Genomic DNA, 17,843 nt, shown 5'->3' with positions numbered 1-17,843 from the left:
GCAGGGATATTAAAAACATGCCTCCACCCCAACAGGCATGCACGGAGGAGGCCGGGACAGGCGGCTTCTCATCAGCACAGAACACCGCCGCCCGGCTGTGCCTTTCATGTGTGATTAATCCCCTTTCCCACACACGTACACGTCCTCTTATTGTACACGTCATCCTCTTGTGTTTTATTAATAATGGTAAGGATGCCTTTCGCACTTGGTCCCTTACAAAATGCTCTACTTTTCAAAGGAGCCTGAGAGACGAGGCAGATCTTATTGTCCCCATTTTACAGGTGGAAAGACTGAGGCCCCAAGGGGTGAAGGGTCTTGCTCAAGGTATCATCAACAGAATGAGTTCTCATTTAACACTGTGGATAGGTTCTGTGACTTCAAGCAACACGATGTATAATGTTTACCATAAGGCCCGTGGTCGGCAAACTGCGGCTCTCTGGCCCCTTGAGTGTGGCTCCTCCACAAAATACCATGGCCTGGGCGAGTCTATTTTGAAGAAGTGGCGTTAGAAGAAGTTTAAGTTTAAAAAATGTGGCTCGAGAGAGAAATTTCAATTGTTGTACTGTCGATATCTGGCTCTGTGGACTGATGAGTTTGCCGACCACTGCCATAGGCTAATTGATTTTTAAAAGAGCTAAGTTCCTACAGCATGTCACCAATGTTATAATGAAATTGTTATAAACAAGTCAACATTATTCGGGGACCTGCTATACTTAGTGATTTGGTCAGAAAAAAACCATGGGTCCCGAGATATATGATCCCCATGTTCTCACCACTTAACTGGGAGCATTTTCACCTGAATGCCCATGGAGGAAAACCAGGAGACAGTCCTTCAACACCCAAAATGTGTTCTTTCTTTCCCGCTGGCCTCCTCCCCAGTACACAGTTAACTGCTGTAGACTTGCGCGGAGGGCACCGAGGAGACCTGGATTAAGAGCGCACTAACCCTGAGGGACAGGACCCACACTGCCTCTGCCCCACCCTCTGAGCCTCAGACTCCCCGTCTGTGAAATGGGTGCTCCTGTGAGGACTGGGTGAGACGCTGCACTGTGAACACTTAGCCCGATGCCCAGTGTTTAGGCAGCGCTCAAGAAAAGCAAGTTATTCTTGACTGGCCCTTATCTCTGCGTGTGGAAAACTCAGCACCCATTTAGCATTTAACTTGGCATTTTTCCCTCCAGCAAACCAGTTGTAACAACTCTAGTCTACCCGACATCCCGCTATGGGCGGGACAGTCCCAATTTTGAACAATTTGTGCCGCGTCCCGTGGCGTTTTAAAAAAGTCCCGGTTTAGGGAGCGGGCAGGCGGGCGGGAGGGAGGGGGGGGAAAAAAGTCCCGATTTTTGGAAAGAATTTCTAAAAATTTGTTCCGCATCCCACGGCATTTTTAAAAAGTCCCGATTTTTTAAATGCTGTGGGACGCGGGACAAATTGTTCAAAATCGGGACTGTCCCGCCCAAAGTGGGACATCTGGTCACCTTACTCTACTCATTTATACGACACCCCAAGAATAGCCTTCACCCCCCAACAGGAAGGTTCCGGGCAATCCAAGGTCTATCAGGTGCCATGGGGCCTGGAGCGGGTACCCCGGCTCCACAACACGGCCTAACCCCCAGGCCCTCCCCGGGATAGCCATGCGCGCCCACACAGATGGCGGAGGCCCACCCACCTGCATGGTGCTGACGCACCGGCCACCCACCCACCTGCATGGTGCTGACGCACCGGCCACCCACCCACCTGCATGGTGCTGACGCACTGGCCGCCCATCTGCATAGTGCTGATGCACTGCCCACCCCCCTGCATGGTGCTGATGTACTGCCCACCCCCCTGCATGGTGCTGATGCACTGCCCACCCCCCTGCATGGTGCTGATGCACTGCCCACCCCCCTGCATGGTGCTGATGCACCGGCCGCCCACCCACCTGCATGGTGCTGGTGCACCAGCCACCCACCTGCATGGTACTGACACACCGCCCACCCCCCTGCATGGTACTGACGCACCGGCCACCCACCCACCTGCATGGTGCTGACACACCGGCCACCCACCTGCATGGTACTGATGCACCGCCCACCCACCTGCATGGTGCTGATGCACCGCCCACCCCCCTGCATGGTGCTGATGCACCGCCCACCCACCTGCATGGTGCTGATGCACCGCCCACCCCCCTGCATGGTGCTGATGCACCGCCCACCCCCCTGCATGGTGCTGATGCACCGCCCACCCACCTGCATGGTGCTGATGCACCGCCCACCCCCCTGCATGGTGCTGACGCACCGCCCACCCACCTGCATGGTGCTGACGCACCGCCCACCCACCTGCATGGTGCTGATGCACCGCCCACCCACCTGCATGGTGCTGATGCACAGGCTCCGGTGGATCACGAACTGGCTGAGGGCGGCCGAGCGCTTGTAGCTGTTGCGGCCGTGCACCATGAGCAGCCGGCCGAGGTGCTTGAACTGGGTGATGGAGAAGTCGGCAGCCAGCGAGGCCTGCTTTCCCTCCTGAAAGCCGACGAAACAAATGGGCACCATCAGAGGCACAGGGGTCAGAGCAAGCACGTTTGTTTTAATTGGAAAAGCAAGACAACGCTGTAAGGGGATCTCCGAGGAACTTCAAGGAAGAGGCTCTTTGGTTTCAAGCTACACACACAGTGGGTGGTCCAAGGCTAAATCCGATTTAAAAAGAGGAATTTATTTAAACAGAACCATTCCAAATCATAGATAGTTGTAATTTGGAGGTCGGACGGATGCAGCATTAAGCCTTGGGGGTGAGGCCCGCACCATAATGCGCATCAGAAGCGAAGAACCCCCTTAAGACAGGCGTTTTATAACGCTCCGCTCCCTGAGAGTTAAAAATGGGGGGTGGGGGTCAGATGCGACTAACAATATTAAAGGGAACATTCCTGAATACACACGGCCGCTTTGCGCATTTGTAGAAGTGGCAGTAATTTACAGCGCAGCCGTGCAGTGGAATTTTGTAATTTTAAAAGGGACAGGACGGGTGCCGTCTGTGGGACAGACACACTGACAGGGTGCAACAGGGGATGCACATTCCTCTTGGGTGCTGCTCACACCAGAAACACAGAATGTGAACCGAGTCAGCCTCACCCACAGGTCTTGGGGGAGACGCCTCAACTGTCCCTTTATTGGTTCCTGGAGACACTTTTACTCAGTGTTTTGAGGACGACAGGAGAGAATGAACTATGAGAATGATATAATGTAATCTCAACATGGCATTGGGGGGGGGCATATAATGTTATTTCGAGTACGTAAAAGAATGTTCTTTTTTTAAGAAGTCCATGCTAAAGTCATTAGGGGTAACACATTATATCTGCAGCTGACTTCCAACTGGTTTGAGGGCTGCGGGAGGAGAGAGAAACTGAGGCAAAGGGTAACAACTGGTCAACTGAAGTGAAGAATAGATAGGTGCTCCTCGCTCTAGTTCAACTTTTCTGAAGGAGTGACATCTTCAAAATAAAAAGTTTGCGGGAAAGCAAAAAAGGACAGATCTACTTTATGTTCTGATGTAGAAAGAAATCCAAGATACAACAGATGTCATCAAGTTGCATTAAAAAGGCATAATGTTGCTCAGCCAGCATGGCTCAGTGGCTGAGCATCGACCTGTGAACCAGGAGGTCATGGTTCGATTCCTGGTCAGGGCACATGCCCGGGTTGCAGACTTGATCCCCAGTGTGGCACATGCAGGAGGCAGGAGCGGCCGACCAATGAATCTCTCTCTTCATTGATGTTTCTCTCTCTCTCTTTCTCCCCCCTCTCCCTTTCTCTCTGAATCAATAAAAATATGTATTTTTTAAATGCATGTTTCTAATTTAAAACTATACCTGAAAATAATATACATACATGTGTAATATATGTGTATATGTGCACATGTGAATATGTGTACAATAAATACATACATAACACATTCATAATCAGCAATATACACATAGACAAAAATTCTGGTATGTTACCACCTAGACGAGGCTATCTAAAAGAGACGTCATCCATTTCTGAGGTGTTTTAATTTTTACAGTGACATTTCTTCCTTTTCAATCCAAAAACAAGGGCATCGGAGTATCATTTTAAGGGGAGATGTTTTGGCTTCACATAGACACAAGTAAAGAATTACATCTATTAAACTCAAGTGTCTTCCTAAAACCTGCAAAAAGGGAGTCCATACGTAACATTTCATTCAAGGATTACTCTACCAGGAAGAGTGAAAAAGAAAAAAAAGGATGAGCCAAATTCATGAGGATACAGACCAAAATGTAAGGGAGCCCCGGCCCTCACGCTAGGGGCCACTGTCCTTGTGGATCGTCACTGAGCGGGGACAAATTAGAGAGGGCGGGCAAACCACGGGAGGCAGTCACACAGGGAAAAAACGAAAAACAAACCCTCAAAAGAACCCCGGCCTCTTAGCAACGTGCCACCATGTCCCGTTCCCCCACATTCCGCACACAGTGTGGCCACTCGGCTCTAACTGACACCACCCCCCTAAGGAGAAGTCGGAAGTGCACCTAGCGTGCCCTAAGATTATGGCAAGAACCTTTGTTTTTAACTTAGGTTTTCGCAAGCAAAACATCAGCATCTGTCTGCAGATGCAGGGATCCGAATGCTAACCCCAGGTGGTAAGGCCAGGTGGTCAGGATGCGGGTTCCTTACAGCACATTCCTGCCTCGGAGGAGAGAGAAACTCCAGCTCATGGACAGAACCGCTCCAGACACGCCCCCCGGCACTGCCCCCGGCCTCCGGCCCCCGGCCCCCGCTCACCTTCCCCTCCACGCCCACGCCGCAGTCGGATTCCTGAATCATGCTGACGTCATTGCCGCCGTCACCTGTGGTCACAAGACCGGAGAGAAAAGCCGGGAAGTTGGGAGAGGCAAGAAACGTGGTTCCTTCCCATAGTCTCACCGGTTCTGCCCTTTCGTGAGTGCTGGCTAACTGCGTGTCTGCCCGCCCCACACCCACACCCACACCTGCGGGATCAGAGCCTGGTTTCCAGCGGCTGCCAGAGGGCCCGGGACCGGCCGAGGGTCCCTGCCGCCCAGCAGCATGGCGGGGGGTCTGTGTCCGCGCCCCATTCATGGCCACCGTCCGCCCTGCCCCTGACGGGCACTGTCGTGACAAGTACGTTTAAAGTAAGGTGACCAGATTGTCCCGCTTTGGGCGGGACAGTCCCGATTTTCAACAATTTTCCCCCCCGTCCCGAGGCGTTTTTAAAAAAAAGTCCCGATTTCTGGAAAGAATCTTTCCAATCTTTCAAAAAATAGGGACTTTTTTTTAAAAACCTCCACGGGATGTGGGGAAAATTGTTGAAAATCGGGACTGTCCCGCCCAAAGCGGGACAATCTGGTCACCTTAGTTGACGCCGTTTGCTCTGTCAGCACCAGTGAAAGGGGCGCCGCAGCTCACCCTCCTGACCAGCGAGCAGGCTGGGGCTCAGCGGGAACGGGGCACCCAGCCATAACCGCCCGCGGAGAGCGGGACCCAGCCCCAGCCTGGTGTGGTCCTCCCCCCCAGCCCCATGTCCCCGGCGGAGAAAGGGCCAGCGAAGGAGCGAAGTCCCCAGGCACACTATCTGCTCTTTCTCAAAGGGAAACAGTAAAAATCATAATTACAACAAAACAGAGCCATGTCCGCGGAGGAAAAGATTAAGACCCGAGCAAAGTGGCAGGGGGAGTGTGAAGAACAGGCCGCAGGGTCCGATATCCCGCCAGGAAATGGAGCCAGCGTCTCAGCGAGACAGGCTCACGCTGCAGCCTACCACCCGCCCCGGTGAGCTACCCTACTACCTGCCCTGGTGAGATACCCTACCTACTGCCCCGGTGAGCTACCCTACCTACCGCCCAGGTAACTACCCACCGGTGAGCTACCCTACCTACCGCCCGGTGAGCTACCCTACCTACCGCCCCGGTGAGCTACCCTACCTACCGCCCAGGTAACTACCCACCGGTGAGCTACCCTACCTACTGCTCCGGTGAGCTACCCTACCTACCCCCAGGTAACTACCCTACCTACCCACCAGTGAGCTACCCTACCTACTGCCCCGATGAGCTACCCTACCTACCGCCTGGTGAGCTATCCTACCTACTGCCCAGGTGAGCTACCCTACCTACCGCCCAGGTAACTAGCCTTCCTACTGCCCAGGTAACTAGCCTTCCTACCGCCCAGGTGAGCTAACCTACCTACCGCCCGGTGAGCTACCCTTCCTACTGCCCAGGTAACTAGCCTACCTACGGCCCAGGTGAGCTAACCTACCTACTGCCCAGGTAACTAGCCTACCTACCGCCCAGGTGAGCTAACCTACCTACCGCCCAGATAACTATCCTACCGACTGCGCAGGTGAGCTTCCCGGTGCGCTCCTGCAGCAGGCGCACGATCTGGGCCTTCTGCGTGGGGGCGCAGCGACAGCAGACCACGGCCGGGCACTGGCAGGCCAGCTCCATGAACTCGTACTCGTAGTACTTGAGGCAGATCTGTTGGGGGAGGGAGAGGGGTCAGCAAGGCCACTTCCCTCCGGCAGCAGGGAGGGGCGCCCGCGGTCCTACCTCCAGGGAGTCTCCCGAGATGACCAGGGCGCAGTCGTGCTTCCTGCGGAAGGCGTTCAGCTCCAGGTGGGCCTCGCCGCGGTTGGTCACCTGGGAGGGAGCGAGGGGTGAGGCGGCCTCGCTCTGCAGAGGCCGCAGAACAACAAACAGAGGCTTCCTGGAGCCGCAGAGAGACAATGGCCGCTTGGCCAAGGCCCCCTGCCTCTCCCCCGCCACCGGACACCGAGCCAAATCAAATCCTGTTGGTGATGACTCTGTGGGAACTGGGTAGCCTGTCCGTCACCTGCATTTCCCCAGGACGGCTGTGACCACTTAAAAAAAAAATAAATCAAAGAACAAGAACGAGAAGGACTGTAGGTCCCGCCTGGGCCAGCCCTGCCCCGCACTCCCGGGTTTCCCCGTGGGTCTCTCACAGGCCGCCACGGGGTGCGGGCAGTGGCTCTGCCTTCCGGGTGAGGAAGCTGAGCCTCACACACAGGAGCACGCCCCGCGCGGCCCCCGGCAGGGGAACCGGCTTTCCGTGAAGCACCAGGTGTGAACACTGTGGGCTCCGTGGGCCCCAGGCAGCCTCCGGCAGCTATGTGCACGATGGGTGTGTCTGCATTCAGATAAAACTGTTCCCCAGAACGCGAGCGAGCACGGGAGCCGCGGTCTGCAGCCCCTGGATTACGGGACAGAGCGGATTCTCGTGATCGGTGGCCGTCACGCTCTGGACCGCCCCGCCTGAACGCTGAGTCAGCAAACGGACCAAGGCCAGGGAGGCACAGGCCTCTGCTCACAGTACCTCTGCTCACAGTACCTCTGCTCACATTACCTCGTGTTACATGTGTGTCTGCTTAAAGACATCTTTTAAAACACGTATTTGTTGGTTCCTTAACACTGAACTCATGGCAGACAGCACTGGACGCGGGCCCGGCAGAGGCTGAGCTAAGCCAGCGTTTTTCAACCGCTGTTCCGCGGCACACTAGTGTGCCGCGAGATGTTGCCTGGTGTGCCGTAGGTGCAGACAAGACAAGAATTTTATAATTTTTCACTATTTTGTTTACTTAATATTTCATAATAAAGTAATTATAAAATACTTTCTTTGTGTTTATTTGATTCCTATTCAAGAGAATTACTTTATATATAGTCAATATAGGCACAGAGTTAAATTTTTTAACATTTTCTAATGGTGGTGTGCCTCGTGATTTTTTTCATGAAACAAGTGTGCCTTTGCCCAAAAAAGGTTGAAAAACACTGAGCTAAGCCACCACTCCCTCCGTGGGCACACACGGCCCTCCTGTGCTCGGAGCAGTGGCCGTCCCTCGTCACTGTGCTGGGCCACTGCACACGGTGAAATCGCTAACGGAAAGCACGAACATGCAAAGACGGTGGCCCTCCGTGGACCGTGAAAAGGACACTATGCAGCGTGAGCGCCGAAACGAGGGGGCGGAGCCACCTGTTCGTCCTCAGCGGGACGTGCGGGCCTCAGACTGCGCCCGCGCCCCGACCCCGGTGACTCCGGAAGCACCTGAGCACTGCTTTTCCGGTCACAGATCGATTTTAGGGAGCGGGAGGGTTTGTATGTAGATCCCACAGACAGTGAGGACCCCCCCGCATCTGCCTCTAAGCAACACTGTGTGTGCTGTTCCCCAGACAGCTGGACTTCTGGAAGCTTCTACATGCTATGGACCAAAGGCAGGGGTGGAGAGGGAGACCCCCAAACATCTAGATCCCTGCAGCCGTTGGTATGGTGGCTCCGATTTCTGATGAGTGGACACCCTGCCCCAGCGGGACCTGCCCCGCACATCCCCTCAGTAAGGCCAGGCGCAGGCCCTGGCCGCCAGCCTTGGGCTGCCCCTCATGCCGGCTTGTTTGGGGCCATTTCTCCCATGCCCACCCCACACACCTTCTTCCAAAACTCCCAGGGGTTCCTGCAGGCCAGCACCTGCGACCTGGATGCTATTTCTTACCCAAGGACTGGCCTTCCAGGACATGGTGAAATCCTGGACTCGGGGGTACAATTCCACATGGATGCGCTTATCTGCATCCTTCACGCCAACCCTGCCTCACGTCCTGCGACCTCTCAAAGGGCCCACGACCCACCAGGTAAGACCACACGTTCACACGGGCAGGGACGGGGTGCCCCGGAGACACCGCCAGAAGGAACCTCCGGCCTCACTGGGTCGTCAGTGTTTCCTCCCAAACCGGCCATGGAAGCCCCCACCCAGGTTACCGTGCTCCCCTCTCGGGGTCCCCTCAAGGCTAAGAGGTCACCAGGTTATGAGGTCACGAGGTTATGAGGTCACGAGGTTATGAGGTCACGTGCAAACTGCAGCCTCACCCTTGTGAGGCCCCACGCAGAGAGCCCCTTACCAGCCGGAACACGTGGATGTCCTGGTTTCTGGTCACCAGATGCGCGTTCTTGGCTGTGCATGTGGCGGTCTCCAGCTTGTCCCCCGTCAGCATCCAAACCTGGAGCCACCGCAGAGAGAGGCCCCGTGGTGAGTGCTGCCAGGGGCGGCCTGTCGCCTGCATTGTCGGCCAGGTTTCCAGGAACATGGAGCTAGACTTAGTGTGTCCCATTTTTACCTCCTCCTCGAGCCTCAGGGGGCCCCCACTCATACAGAAAATGCCCCGTCAGGGGCGTCAGGACGCCGTGCAACCACCGCTGGTGGCAGCAGATGCCGGCGTGGTGCTCAGAGAACCGCAGGGCCTCATGAAGCTCGGCCTCTGACCTCACACCCCCTCCTCGGGGAGTCTTCCTTAAAGCAATAGCTAACCTCTAAGGAAGGGGGGCCTGGATGGGTGAGGGGTCACTTCCATGTCCCACAGGAAACATGCTTTGTCAGGGAACACATGGTCTTTCTACCTGGCCAGGCGCCGGTCAGGAACCGCGTGGGGTTAACCCTGACTCCAAAGCGCGGCTAGCAGACCTGCCAGGTTCCAGCCCCGTCACAGCCCCCTCATTGCTGGGGGGCAGAGAGGGGACTGCCCCAACGCCGCACAGCGAGGTCCCCAAAGGGACCAAGTTTAAACACCACAATGCAGTAGCAACGGGCCTCTGATGTCAGCCGTTTTTTTTTAAGATTGGGATCTCGCCGAAACCGGTTTGGCTCAGTGGATAGAGCATCGGCCTGCTGACTGAAAGGTCCAGGGTTCGATTCCGGTCAAGTACCTTGGTTGCGGGCACATCCCCAGTAGGTGGTGTGCAGGAGGCAGCTGATCGATGATTCTCTCTCATCGATGTTTCTAACTGTCTATCCCTCTCTCTTCCTCTCTGTAAAAAAATCAATAAAATATATATATTTTTAAAAAGAATATATGTGGATGCCACATTAGAGGTAGAAATGATCAGATTTAACATTGTGATTAGAAATACAGGAAAAAGAGGAACTAAACATTATAATGATGGTGAGGGTGCTGGTGGTGGCAACCAGCATTCATTGGCCCCAAACTGGGCCAAACACTTTATAAGCATTTATCTCCTCTAATCTTCACCAACCTATGAGGTACATCCTATGATTATCCCCGTTTTAGAGTTAAGGAAGCTAAGGAGCAGAGAGATGAAGTAATTTGTGCAAACAGAATCTTGATGAAACTTACAAAAAAAAAATTGGGATCTCGCTGCCAGTTTCCTATGAGCCACAGGTGCGTGACAACGTCTGGTTTACAAACACCCGTGCTCACACACACGGGCCCCGGATGCGCACGGACGGGCCGGAGCGCCCTGGCGGCAGGTCTGACCCGCAGGCTTCCGCGGCCCAGCTCCCCGCGCTTCTGCGGATCACAGGACTGAGGACGCACCCAGAGCTGCTCTGGGCGGAGGCGGGTGAAACACATACGTGTTCTCAGAGGCTCTGAGCCAGGAATTGGAAGATCCTCCAGAGGCTCTCAGACGCCCTCTGCTGGCCTCTCCCCATGACATGACTGGACATTCAGGGCCCCAACCAGTAGAGGACAAAACGTACACGTGGCTGTTTGCTGGGGCAGGAGGTCTCTCTGTTGGGTGGCCACCCATTCGCCCAGACCCACGGCCAGGCGGCTGGCTGGCTGGCCACTCACAGGGATATAATGGACACGCGTGGCAATGAGGGACGAGGAGCCGCACGCAGTCCTGCCTGCTGGAGCCTGGCGTGGCCAGGGAGGCCGGCCAGGAAAGCGCACGCGCAGGCCTTTCCACACCAGGGCTGCGGGGCGGGAGGTGACGAGAGGCCCACCTGAGACAGGGCTGAGGCCCCTGCACGCCTGGCTCCCTCTGTCCCCGCCCCCTCTCCCCCACTCTCCCCCATCTCCCACCTCACACTCTGCTCCAGGGATGGCTGTGTAACTCCGGAGCCCATCTCCCCGGGCGGCACTTCGGCAGCCAGGCCGCCGCAGGCCGCCTACCTTGATGCCGGCGTTGCGCAGCGTCTCCAGCGTGGGCCTCACGTCCGCCTGCAGCTGGTCCTCCACCCCCGTCAGGCACAGCAGCTCCATCTCCATCTCCAGGCTCTCGATCACCGTGGCCACTTTGAGGGAGCGGTCGTGCACGCTCAGCTTGGCCTGCACGTAGCGAGCCTGGGACACAGCAGGGACGCGCTCAGGGCGGGCGGTGCAAGGCTGTCCAGCACCGAGGGGGCGGCATGCCGATCCCGCCGCAGCACCTGGTGTGGGCCTCAGAGGGGTGACACGGAGGCTTCCGGGCCCTTCCGTGTTCACAGTCCAGACTCGGGAGTTAGACAGACCTGAGTTCCACCCTCAGCTCTGCACTCACTCACTCACTGGCTGTGCAACTTCCAGCAAGTGGCTCACCTTCTCTAAGCCTCTACTGTTTTCATCCAGAAGCAGCAATACCAGCCCCAACCTCACTGGGTTGTTGTGAGGATTGGCACAACTCAAGAGCTCAGAAAAACAGTAGGTTCTCCCCCACAAAACGCACTTTTAACCAAGAATCCTTGACAAAGTCCCACTCTCCTAGACCATCGCCCAACCCTTCTGTTCACCCCCTCTTTACGGTGCTGGCAAAGACCTGGGAGAAAATCAGAGGCCCCTCCTGGGCCGACTCGAAACTGATGCCTTTAAAACGGAAAGGAAGGTGGGCTGGATCCGGGCTAGGCCTCTTGTTAGTTAAAACTTTACGAAGAACTCACACAGAGGAGGGACAGAGACAAGCACAGCTCCTCTGGGTGGGACAGGACCAGGGCCCAGAGCCTGTCCCCAGCCTCACCTCTCCCTTCCCATCTTGCATGTGTGCGCTTGGCTTCATGCCAGGACTGGGGATCTCACAAACACACTTCCCTTCAGGGACACATACTCTATGGGACAAGATGACATATTTATGCTGGAACCCTTGGCTGTGAAAATCAATGATTTTTTTTTACAGCTTTAAGAAATTAGGGCCTCATTCCAAATTTTCCAGGAGGTGTGCTGTGTGCCAAGGACCAGCCTAAATGTGGGGGATATCAGAGCCAAGCAGGGGGACAAAGTGCCCTCAAAAAAGATTTGATTCCAGAAAAGAGATATTAACGTTTACATACATGGTCATTCCAGATAAGTACGAAGAAGAAAGTTAAATGGGATGAAGGGTGGGGAGTACTGAGGAGGGGCTGCCTCAGATGGGGAGTCCAGGAGGACTTCTCGGAGGCGGCGGCATTTGAGCTGAGAGCCAAAGGAAGTGAGGGAGCGGGCCGCGGAGCAGCACGAGCTCTGTGCACTCAGAGGCAAGTGCAAAGGCCCGGGGACCGGAGTGAAGCTGGCTGCGCTCAGAGGGGACAGCTTGATGGCAGGAGCGGGAGGAGTGAGGGGCCGCTGGGAGGAGACGTGGCCGGGCAGGTGGGCATGGCTGAGAATAATCAGCCGTCACAGAGCCACTCACCTCAAAGTCCTGGTACTGCTCCTCGGCCAGAGCCTTCTTCGCCACCACGAGCACCCGCAGCCCCTCGCGGGCCATGTTCCCACACTGTGGAGCAGAGGGCGATCAGCGGGGCCGCTGGGGCTCTGCCGGGGCCCTGACGCCCGCTGAGGAGGGCCAGACGCTGAGGGGACAGGCCCCTCCCATGGGGACAGCACCCCCACCAGACCCTGCCTTCCCCAAGCCGTCTCCCGGAGTGGACCTTCTCAGGGGAGGGCGTGGCATGGCCCACGGGCCACACGAGCTAAGTGTTCTGTGATGGGCACCGTAGGCTCCGCAATTTAAGTCCAGGGTGCGACGCTGCACGGGAAGACGTGGATTTCCGGCTTGCTGGGAAAACGGAACCTCGGACAACATGTTCCCAAATAACTGCAGTAGCTGGTGGTGACATGCGGCCACCTCCATGGGCGGCCGGCAGACAGGTGCCCAGCTGGCAGCACTCCCGTGCCTTTAACATACCGAAGGCAACCCTGCCGGCCAGTTCCGTTTGAGCTATCTGCCTGGCCCCGTCGGCATTTGTGTTTGCAAACCACCTCGTTGAAGATGTAGTAGCCACGCCCCTGTATAATCACTTCCCGTGAGCATGTGCTGGGCCCAGTGCCCTGTTCCCAGCAAAGCGTGTGGCGAAGTGAGGGGAGGTCCCTTCCGAGGGCAGGTGACGCCCGTCTCTCCGCCTGTCCCGCGCCCTCGCTTGCCCCTCTGCCAGAGCCAGCTGCCGCACTGGGAGCGGTCCTGCGGGAAGGTCCACGTGGCAAAGAACGTGGCAGCCTCCAGCCAACAGCCACCAAAGAGCTGACTCCTGCCCATGACCTCTGGGTCTGGACAGGGTCCTGCCCCGGCTGAGGCTTCAGATGAGACCCCAGCCCCAGCCGACCCCTTGACTGCAGCCTGTGAGAGACGCGGTGGAGGACCCAGCCAGGCTGTGCCCGCATTCTTGGCCCACGGAAACCGCGAGAATTGAATGTGTTATGCGAAGCTGCGGCATTCTGGGGTGAGGTGCTACGTGGAAAGCGAATACAGAGACCCCCCTCCTGACCCCCTGTGAGGGCGGGCCTCCGGTTCCCTCGCCCTCGTCACGCTCACCTCTTCCTCCAGCCAGTCGTTGTACTGCACGATGCCAGCCATGACCACGTCGGCGCCCTTGATGTAGAAGGTAATTTCCCCCGTGGACTCGTCCTGGAGGGGAGGGGCCGGGAGGCAGGAGTGAGGGGAGGAGCGCTCCAGTGCCCGCCGCCCGTGACAGCTGGCACACCGCGTGTCCTCGGCAGACGCCCATGGTTTCCACTTGGCCCGAGATAAAAAGCCGGGGGGGGGGGGGGCCGCCCGCTCTGGGGCAAAGGCCACAGAAAACAGCACAAAACTCAGAGCATTTGAAAAGTTATTAAGTGATGAAAGCAAGATCAAAAGGATTTAAGAACTTAGTTTGTGTTTTTCTAAAGTAACTACCAGGCCAGCAGGAACAGCTCCCACGCTGTAAGATAACTACGTTTACACCCTGGCCGGCCAGTATCACCATGAGGGGGTCGGGGGGGGGAGGGGGGTTAGGGGGGACGCAGACCTGGAGACAATCCCCTGGACCAGGGCTCCTTGGCCCTGGCACTCCGACACTCGCCAGGAGGACTCTCTGCCGTGCGGGCAGGGGCTCCGGCAGCGTCCCTGGCCCTCTCCCACCAGGCACCAGCAGCACCCCAAGGAGACACAGAAAACGTCTCCAGACATGAGCACATGTCCCCTGGGAGGCAAAACCTCCGCTGCAAGCCAACCCCCCACGGGTATCTGAGCACTGGGCTAGGGAGTCCCAGCTCGCCTGGGGAGCAGGTAACCCACGGTACAGCCATCAAATGCTCGAACCTGGTACCAGCCCCAGCCGATCCCCCGTGGGACAAGCTACTTCTTTTCTCTAAACCTCAGGGACCCTGACAACTCTTACTGCAGAGGTGTGTGTGGCTCAAACGAGACCATCTACGTAGCAAAGGGCCGGACACACAGGCAGTGCCCACCCCGGGCACCCCTTTCCGCTGGAGTGGTAGTAACTCCACAGCCCTGGGTCACACTGTATGTGGAGAGGGAGGCTTCTCAGCACAGAGGTCCTCAGTGGAGGCAATTCCCTCCCCTCCCCCCCACCCTCCCACCCAGGAGACACGGGGCAATGTCTGGAGACATTTCTGGTTGTCACAGCGGATGGGGTGGTGCTGCTGGAGTCCAGTGGGTACAGACCAGGAGGCTGCTGACAGCCTACAGGACAGACTCACAACCAAGAACCACCCAGCCTCGAGTGCCCATGGCGCCCAGGCTGAGGAATGCTGGGGAAATCGCTGGCTCTCGCCCCTCCCACGACTCTTTCCTCGATGAGGCCCAGCACAGGGAGGCTGGAGGCAGGGAGGCGGGCAAGGGACCTGCGCGTGGCCATGGCCACCCGGGGCCTACATTCTACTCCCCGGGGACAAAGCAAGAACACAGCGCCGCATCAGCAGTACAGCTTCCGCCTTTAAAATAACCTTCAAAGCCCTCTGATCACCGGCGATCTTTTCAGAACAACGTGCTCACTCAGAAGAGCACCGCCCGCCCCGCAGCGCCGCCCGCCCGCGTCCGAAAGCTCTGGGCGGCGCCTTATCGCGGCAGATCGCGCCCCCGCTCCCCGGTGACTCAGGCCAAGGGGACCTGTGGGGTCTGGACATGAAAGCCTCGGAGGTTTTTTGTTTTTTTTCCCTTCCCCTTCACCCTGGTGGTGCTGAACAAGGGGGCCGTCGGAAATGAGGCCCCTCCCCGGCTTCCTCTCCTCCTCCGGCGGGGACCCGAGAGAGCTCAGCCTCCCGTCCAACGTAAATACTGTGCGGACTGTCTCCTCCCATGAGTCACTTCCTCCCTCCAAGTTCATCCCCAGGTTACTGCGTTCCCATGTTATGGCAAAATGACGCTATAAATTCGGAGCGATCTGCCGGGTGGGTGGCATTGCTTGGGGGCCTCATCTCTTTTCCACCGAGGCCTGGCGCTGGCACCTGTTCAAAGGCCTCTTCTGTGCAAACAATGACCAGGGCGTGACCTACGCCAGCGGCCCTTCGGCACCCTCCGCGCGGGGAGGCGGTGGGACGTCTGGGCACAAGAGGAGCAGAGCGGGCGGCACGGCCTCCCTCCAGAAGCACACGCACACGAGCCCCGAAGAAGCGGGTTCCTGTGGGCCGGACCCACCTTCTGAGAAGACAGACAGACTTTCGCAGACCTAGCTTCACTCTGCGAGCGCCAGGCGGTGCCACCACGTTTGCGAGGGCTAGTGAACCAGGCGAGAGCGAACCCTAACTGCCAACCGTCACGAAACAAACCAAGAGCCTTTATCGCTGGCTGAAACGTCGTCACGTCAGGTGACGGACGGTTCTTTTCCAATAACAGACAGGATATACAGACACATTCCCGGCCCCGCCACGGTGAACAGCAGCGCGGATTCTCTGAGGAGGCCTCCACCCACCAGATGCCACCTTGGAGCTGTGACAGCCAACACTGTCTCCAGGTACTTGTAGATGTCACCTGCGGGCAAGGGGACCCCAGCATGAGACCCCGAGTGAGATGCATGCAACATGCAAAACTGGTCCGAACACCCTGGATGCTGACTTCCACCCATCAATAGCCAAGAGAAAGAGGAAGACAGGTCAGAAACCAAGAAAAATGAGCAAAATAATACGCATTGCATCAAAGACAGCCTGCTGAAGACGGCTGCTCATAGATGTCCCCTCAGCAGTGAGAAATGAAAAACAACCTAAGCATCCAAATATATATAATATATCCTATATAATAAAGAGGTAATATGCAAATTGACCCTCACACCCTCACACAAGATGGCTGCCTCCATGTGGTCAAAGATGGCTGCCACAAGATGGCCAGCAGGGGAGGATAGTTGAGGGCGATCAGGCCAGCAGGGGAGGGCAGTTAGAGGTGATCAGGCCTGCAGAGAAGGGCAGTTAGGGTGACCATGCCAGCAAGGGAGGGCAATTAGGGGTGATCAGGCCTGCAGGGGAGGGCATTTAAGGGTGACCAGGCTGGCAGTTGGGGACAATTGGGGGCAATTGGGTTGGCAAAGGAGCAGTTAGTGGTGACCAGGCCGGCAGGGAGGGCAGTTAAGGGTGACCAGGCGGCAGAGGAAGGCAGTTAGGGACAATCAGGCTGGCAGGGGAGCATTTAGGCATCAATCAGGCTGGCATGGGAGTGGTTAGGGGGTAATCAGGCTGGCAGGCAGAAGCGATTAGGGGCAATCAGGCTGGCAGGCAGATAAGCAGTTGGGAGCCAGCAGTCCCGGATTGTGAGATGGATGTCCTAATCTGTAGGACATCCCTTGAGGGGTCCCAGATTAGAGAGGGTATAGGCTGGGCTGAGGGACACATGCACCGGGCCTCTAGTAATTAAATAATGGTACATTTTTTTTTCCAACAAAACACCATGCACACATTAAAAGTCTTGTTAAAAAATCATGTTTTAACAATATGAGAAAATTTCACCATGCATAGTTCACTGGAGAGGAGCAATTTAGAAAGCCTTCTATGGAGTTCAATGCCAACTTTATAAAAATGGTCACAGATATGCACACTCGTGTGCTTGAAAAAAACAGATGAGAAATTCTCCGAGGAGGTCGCCACGGCCGCCTTTGGTGGGAAAATAAAGACAAGTAGTTTTGATCTTCTTCTTTATATAATTATTTGTTCCAAAGGGCAACTGAATGCTGACTTTTTCATAACCTGGGTAGGAGGGAGTGCTGTTTTCAGACGATATATCTGCCCACCCAAAAGCATCCCGCCTCCGGGCATGCGTCCTGCTCTCGCTGTGGGAAGACGCGCGGCCACGTCTGACAAAGTGTCTGGGAATGAGAGTCCCTTCCCACCAGAGGAAGGGCGGGTGCACGCTGCCCCCTCGCTCTGGGATGGCCACTGCAGGACCAGTCCCGATGACTCAGCCCTGAGATGACTTTAGCAGAGCCCATGGCCCTCGCACTTGGGAAAATAAAGGCTGGAAAGAAGTTAAAGTGACTCCACAGGAGATAATGACTCTCATCCCCGGGATCTACGCTGTGGCTCCGAGGCCACGGTCCTCCTCACGTCCGATGTGTGCTCAGATGTGGAGGCCCCGAGTCACGGAGGCTGAGGCCAGCGAGAAAGGCAGGTGTAAGGGAGGGGAGCTCCCTCCTGCCAGAGGTGCCAAGGACACACACCCCATAAAGCATGAAAGCACCTGCTGGGCCCAGCCAGCGTGGCTCAGTGGTTGAGCATCGACCTATGAACCAGGGAGTCACGGTTTAATTCCCGGTCAGGGCGCATGCCCGGGTTGCAGGCTATCATTACTATTACCAATTTCTAATACAACTATTCCTAATGACTAGAACAGAATCTATAACTTGGATTCCTAGGGCAAGAAAGACTTGGGTGGACAGGGTGGTAGAGA

At 56.4% G+C, this 17,843-nt stretch overlaps 1 protein-coding gene and 1 long non-coding RNA gene across 2 annotated transcripts in view; both read right to left on the bottom strand.

The window, feature by feature from the left end:
- LOC311624151 overlaps positions 1–17,843 on the bottom strand; it is a 244,719-nt gene that overhangs the window by 9,795 nt on the left and 217,081 nt on the right. The gene's annotated exons all lie outside the window — the stretch shown is intronic.
- The window catches only part of ATP9A (ATPase phospholipid transporting 9A (putative)), a 124,781-nt gene that overhangs the window by 9,795 nt on the left and 97,143 nt on the right, over positions 1–17,843 (bottom strand). Inside the window, exons 16-23 of the mRNA XM_084886983.1 lie at positions 13,503–13,595; positions 12,384–12,467; positions 10,916–11,086; positions 8,903–9,001; positions 6,548–6,637; positions 6,331–6,475; positions 4,770–4,834; positions 2,346–2,501 (exon numbers count right to left, since the gene is read on the bottom strand). Coding sequence (XP_084743109.1) covers positions 2,346–2,501; positions 4,770–4,834; positions 6,331–6,475; positions 6,548–6,637; positions 8,903–9,001; positions 10,916–11,086; positions 12,384–12,467; positions 13,503–13,595 — 903 coding nt within the window. The remainder of the gene's footprint in view (positions 1–2,345; positions 2,502–4,769; positions 4,835–6,330; positions 6,476–6,547; positions 6,638–8,902; positions 9,002–10,915; positions 11,087–12,383; positions 12,468–13,502; positions 13,596–17,843) is intronic.

The sequence above is a fragment of the Pipistrellus hanaki genome (genome assembly GCF_964339955.1).
Source record: "Pipistrellus hanaki genome assembly, chromosome: 6".
NCBI lineage: Eukaryota > Metazoa > Chordata > Mammalia > Chiroptera > Vespertilionidae > Pipistrellus > Pipistrellus hanaki.
This window is presented reverse-complemented; position numbering and strand designations above follow the sequence as displayed.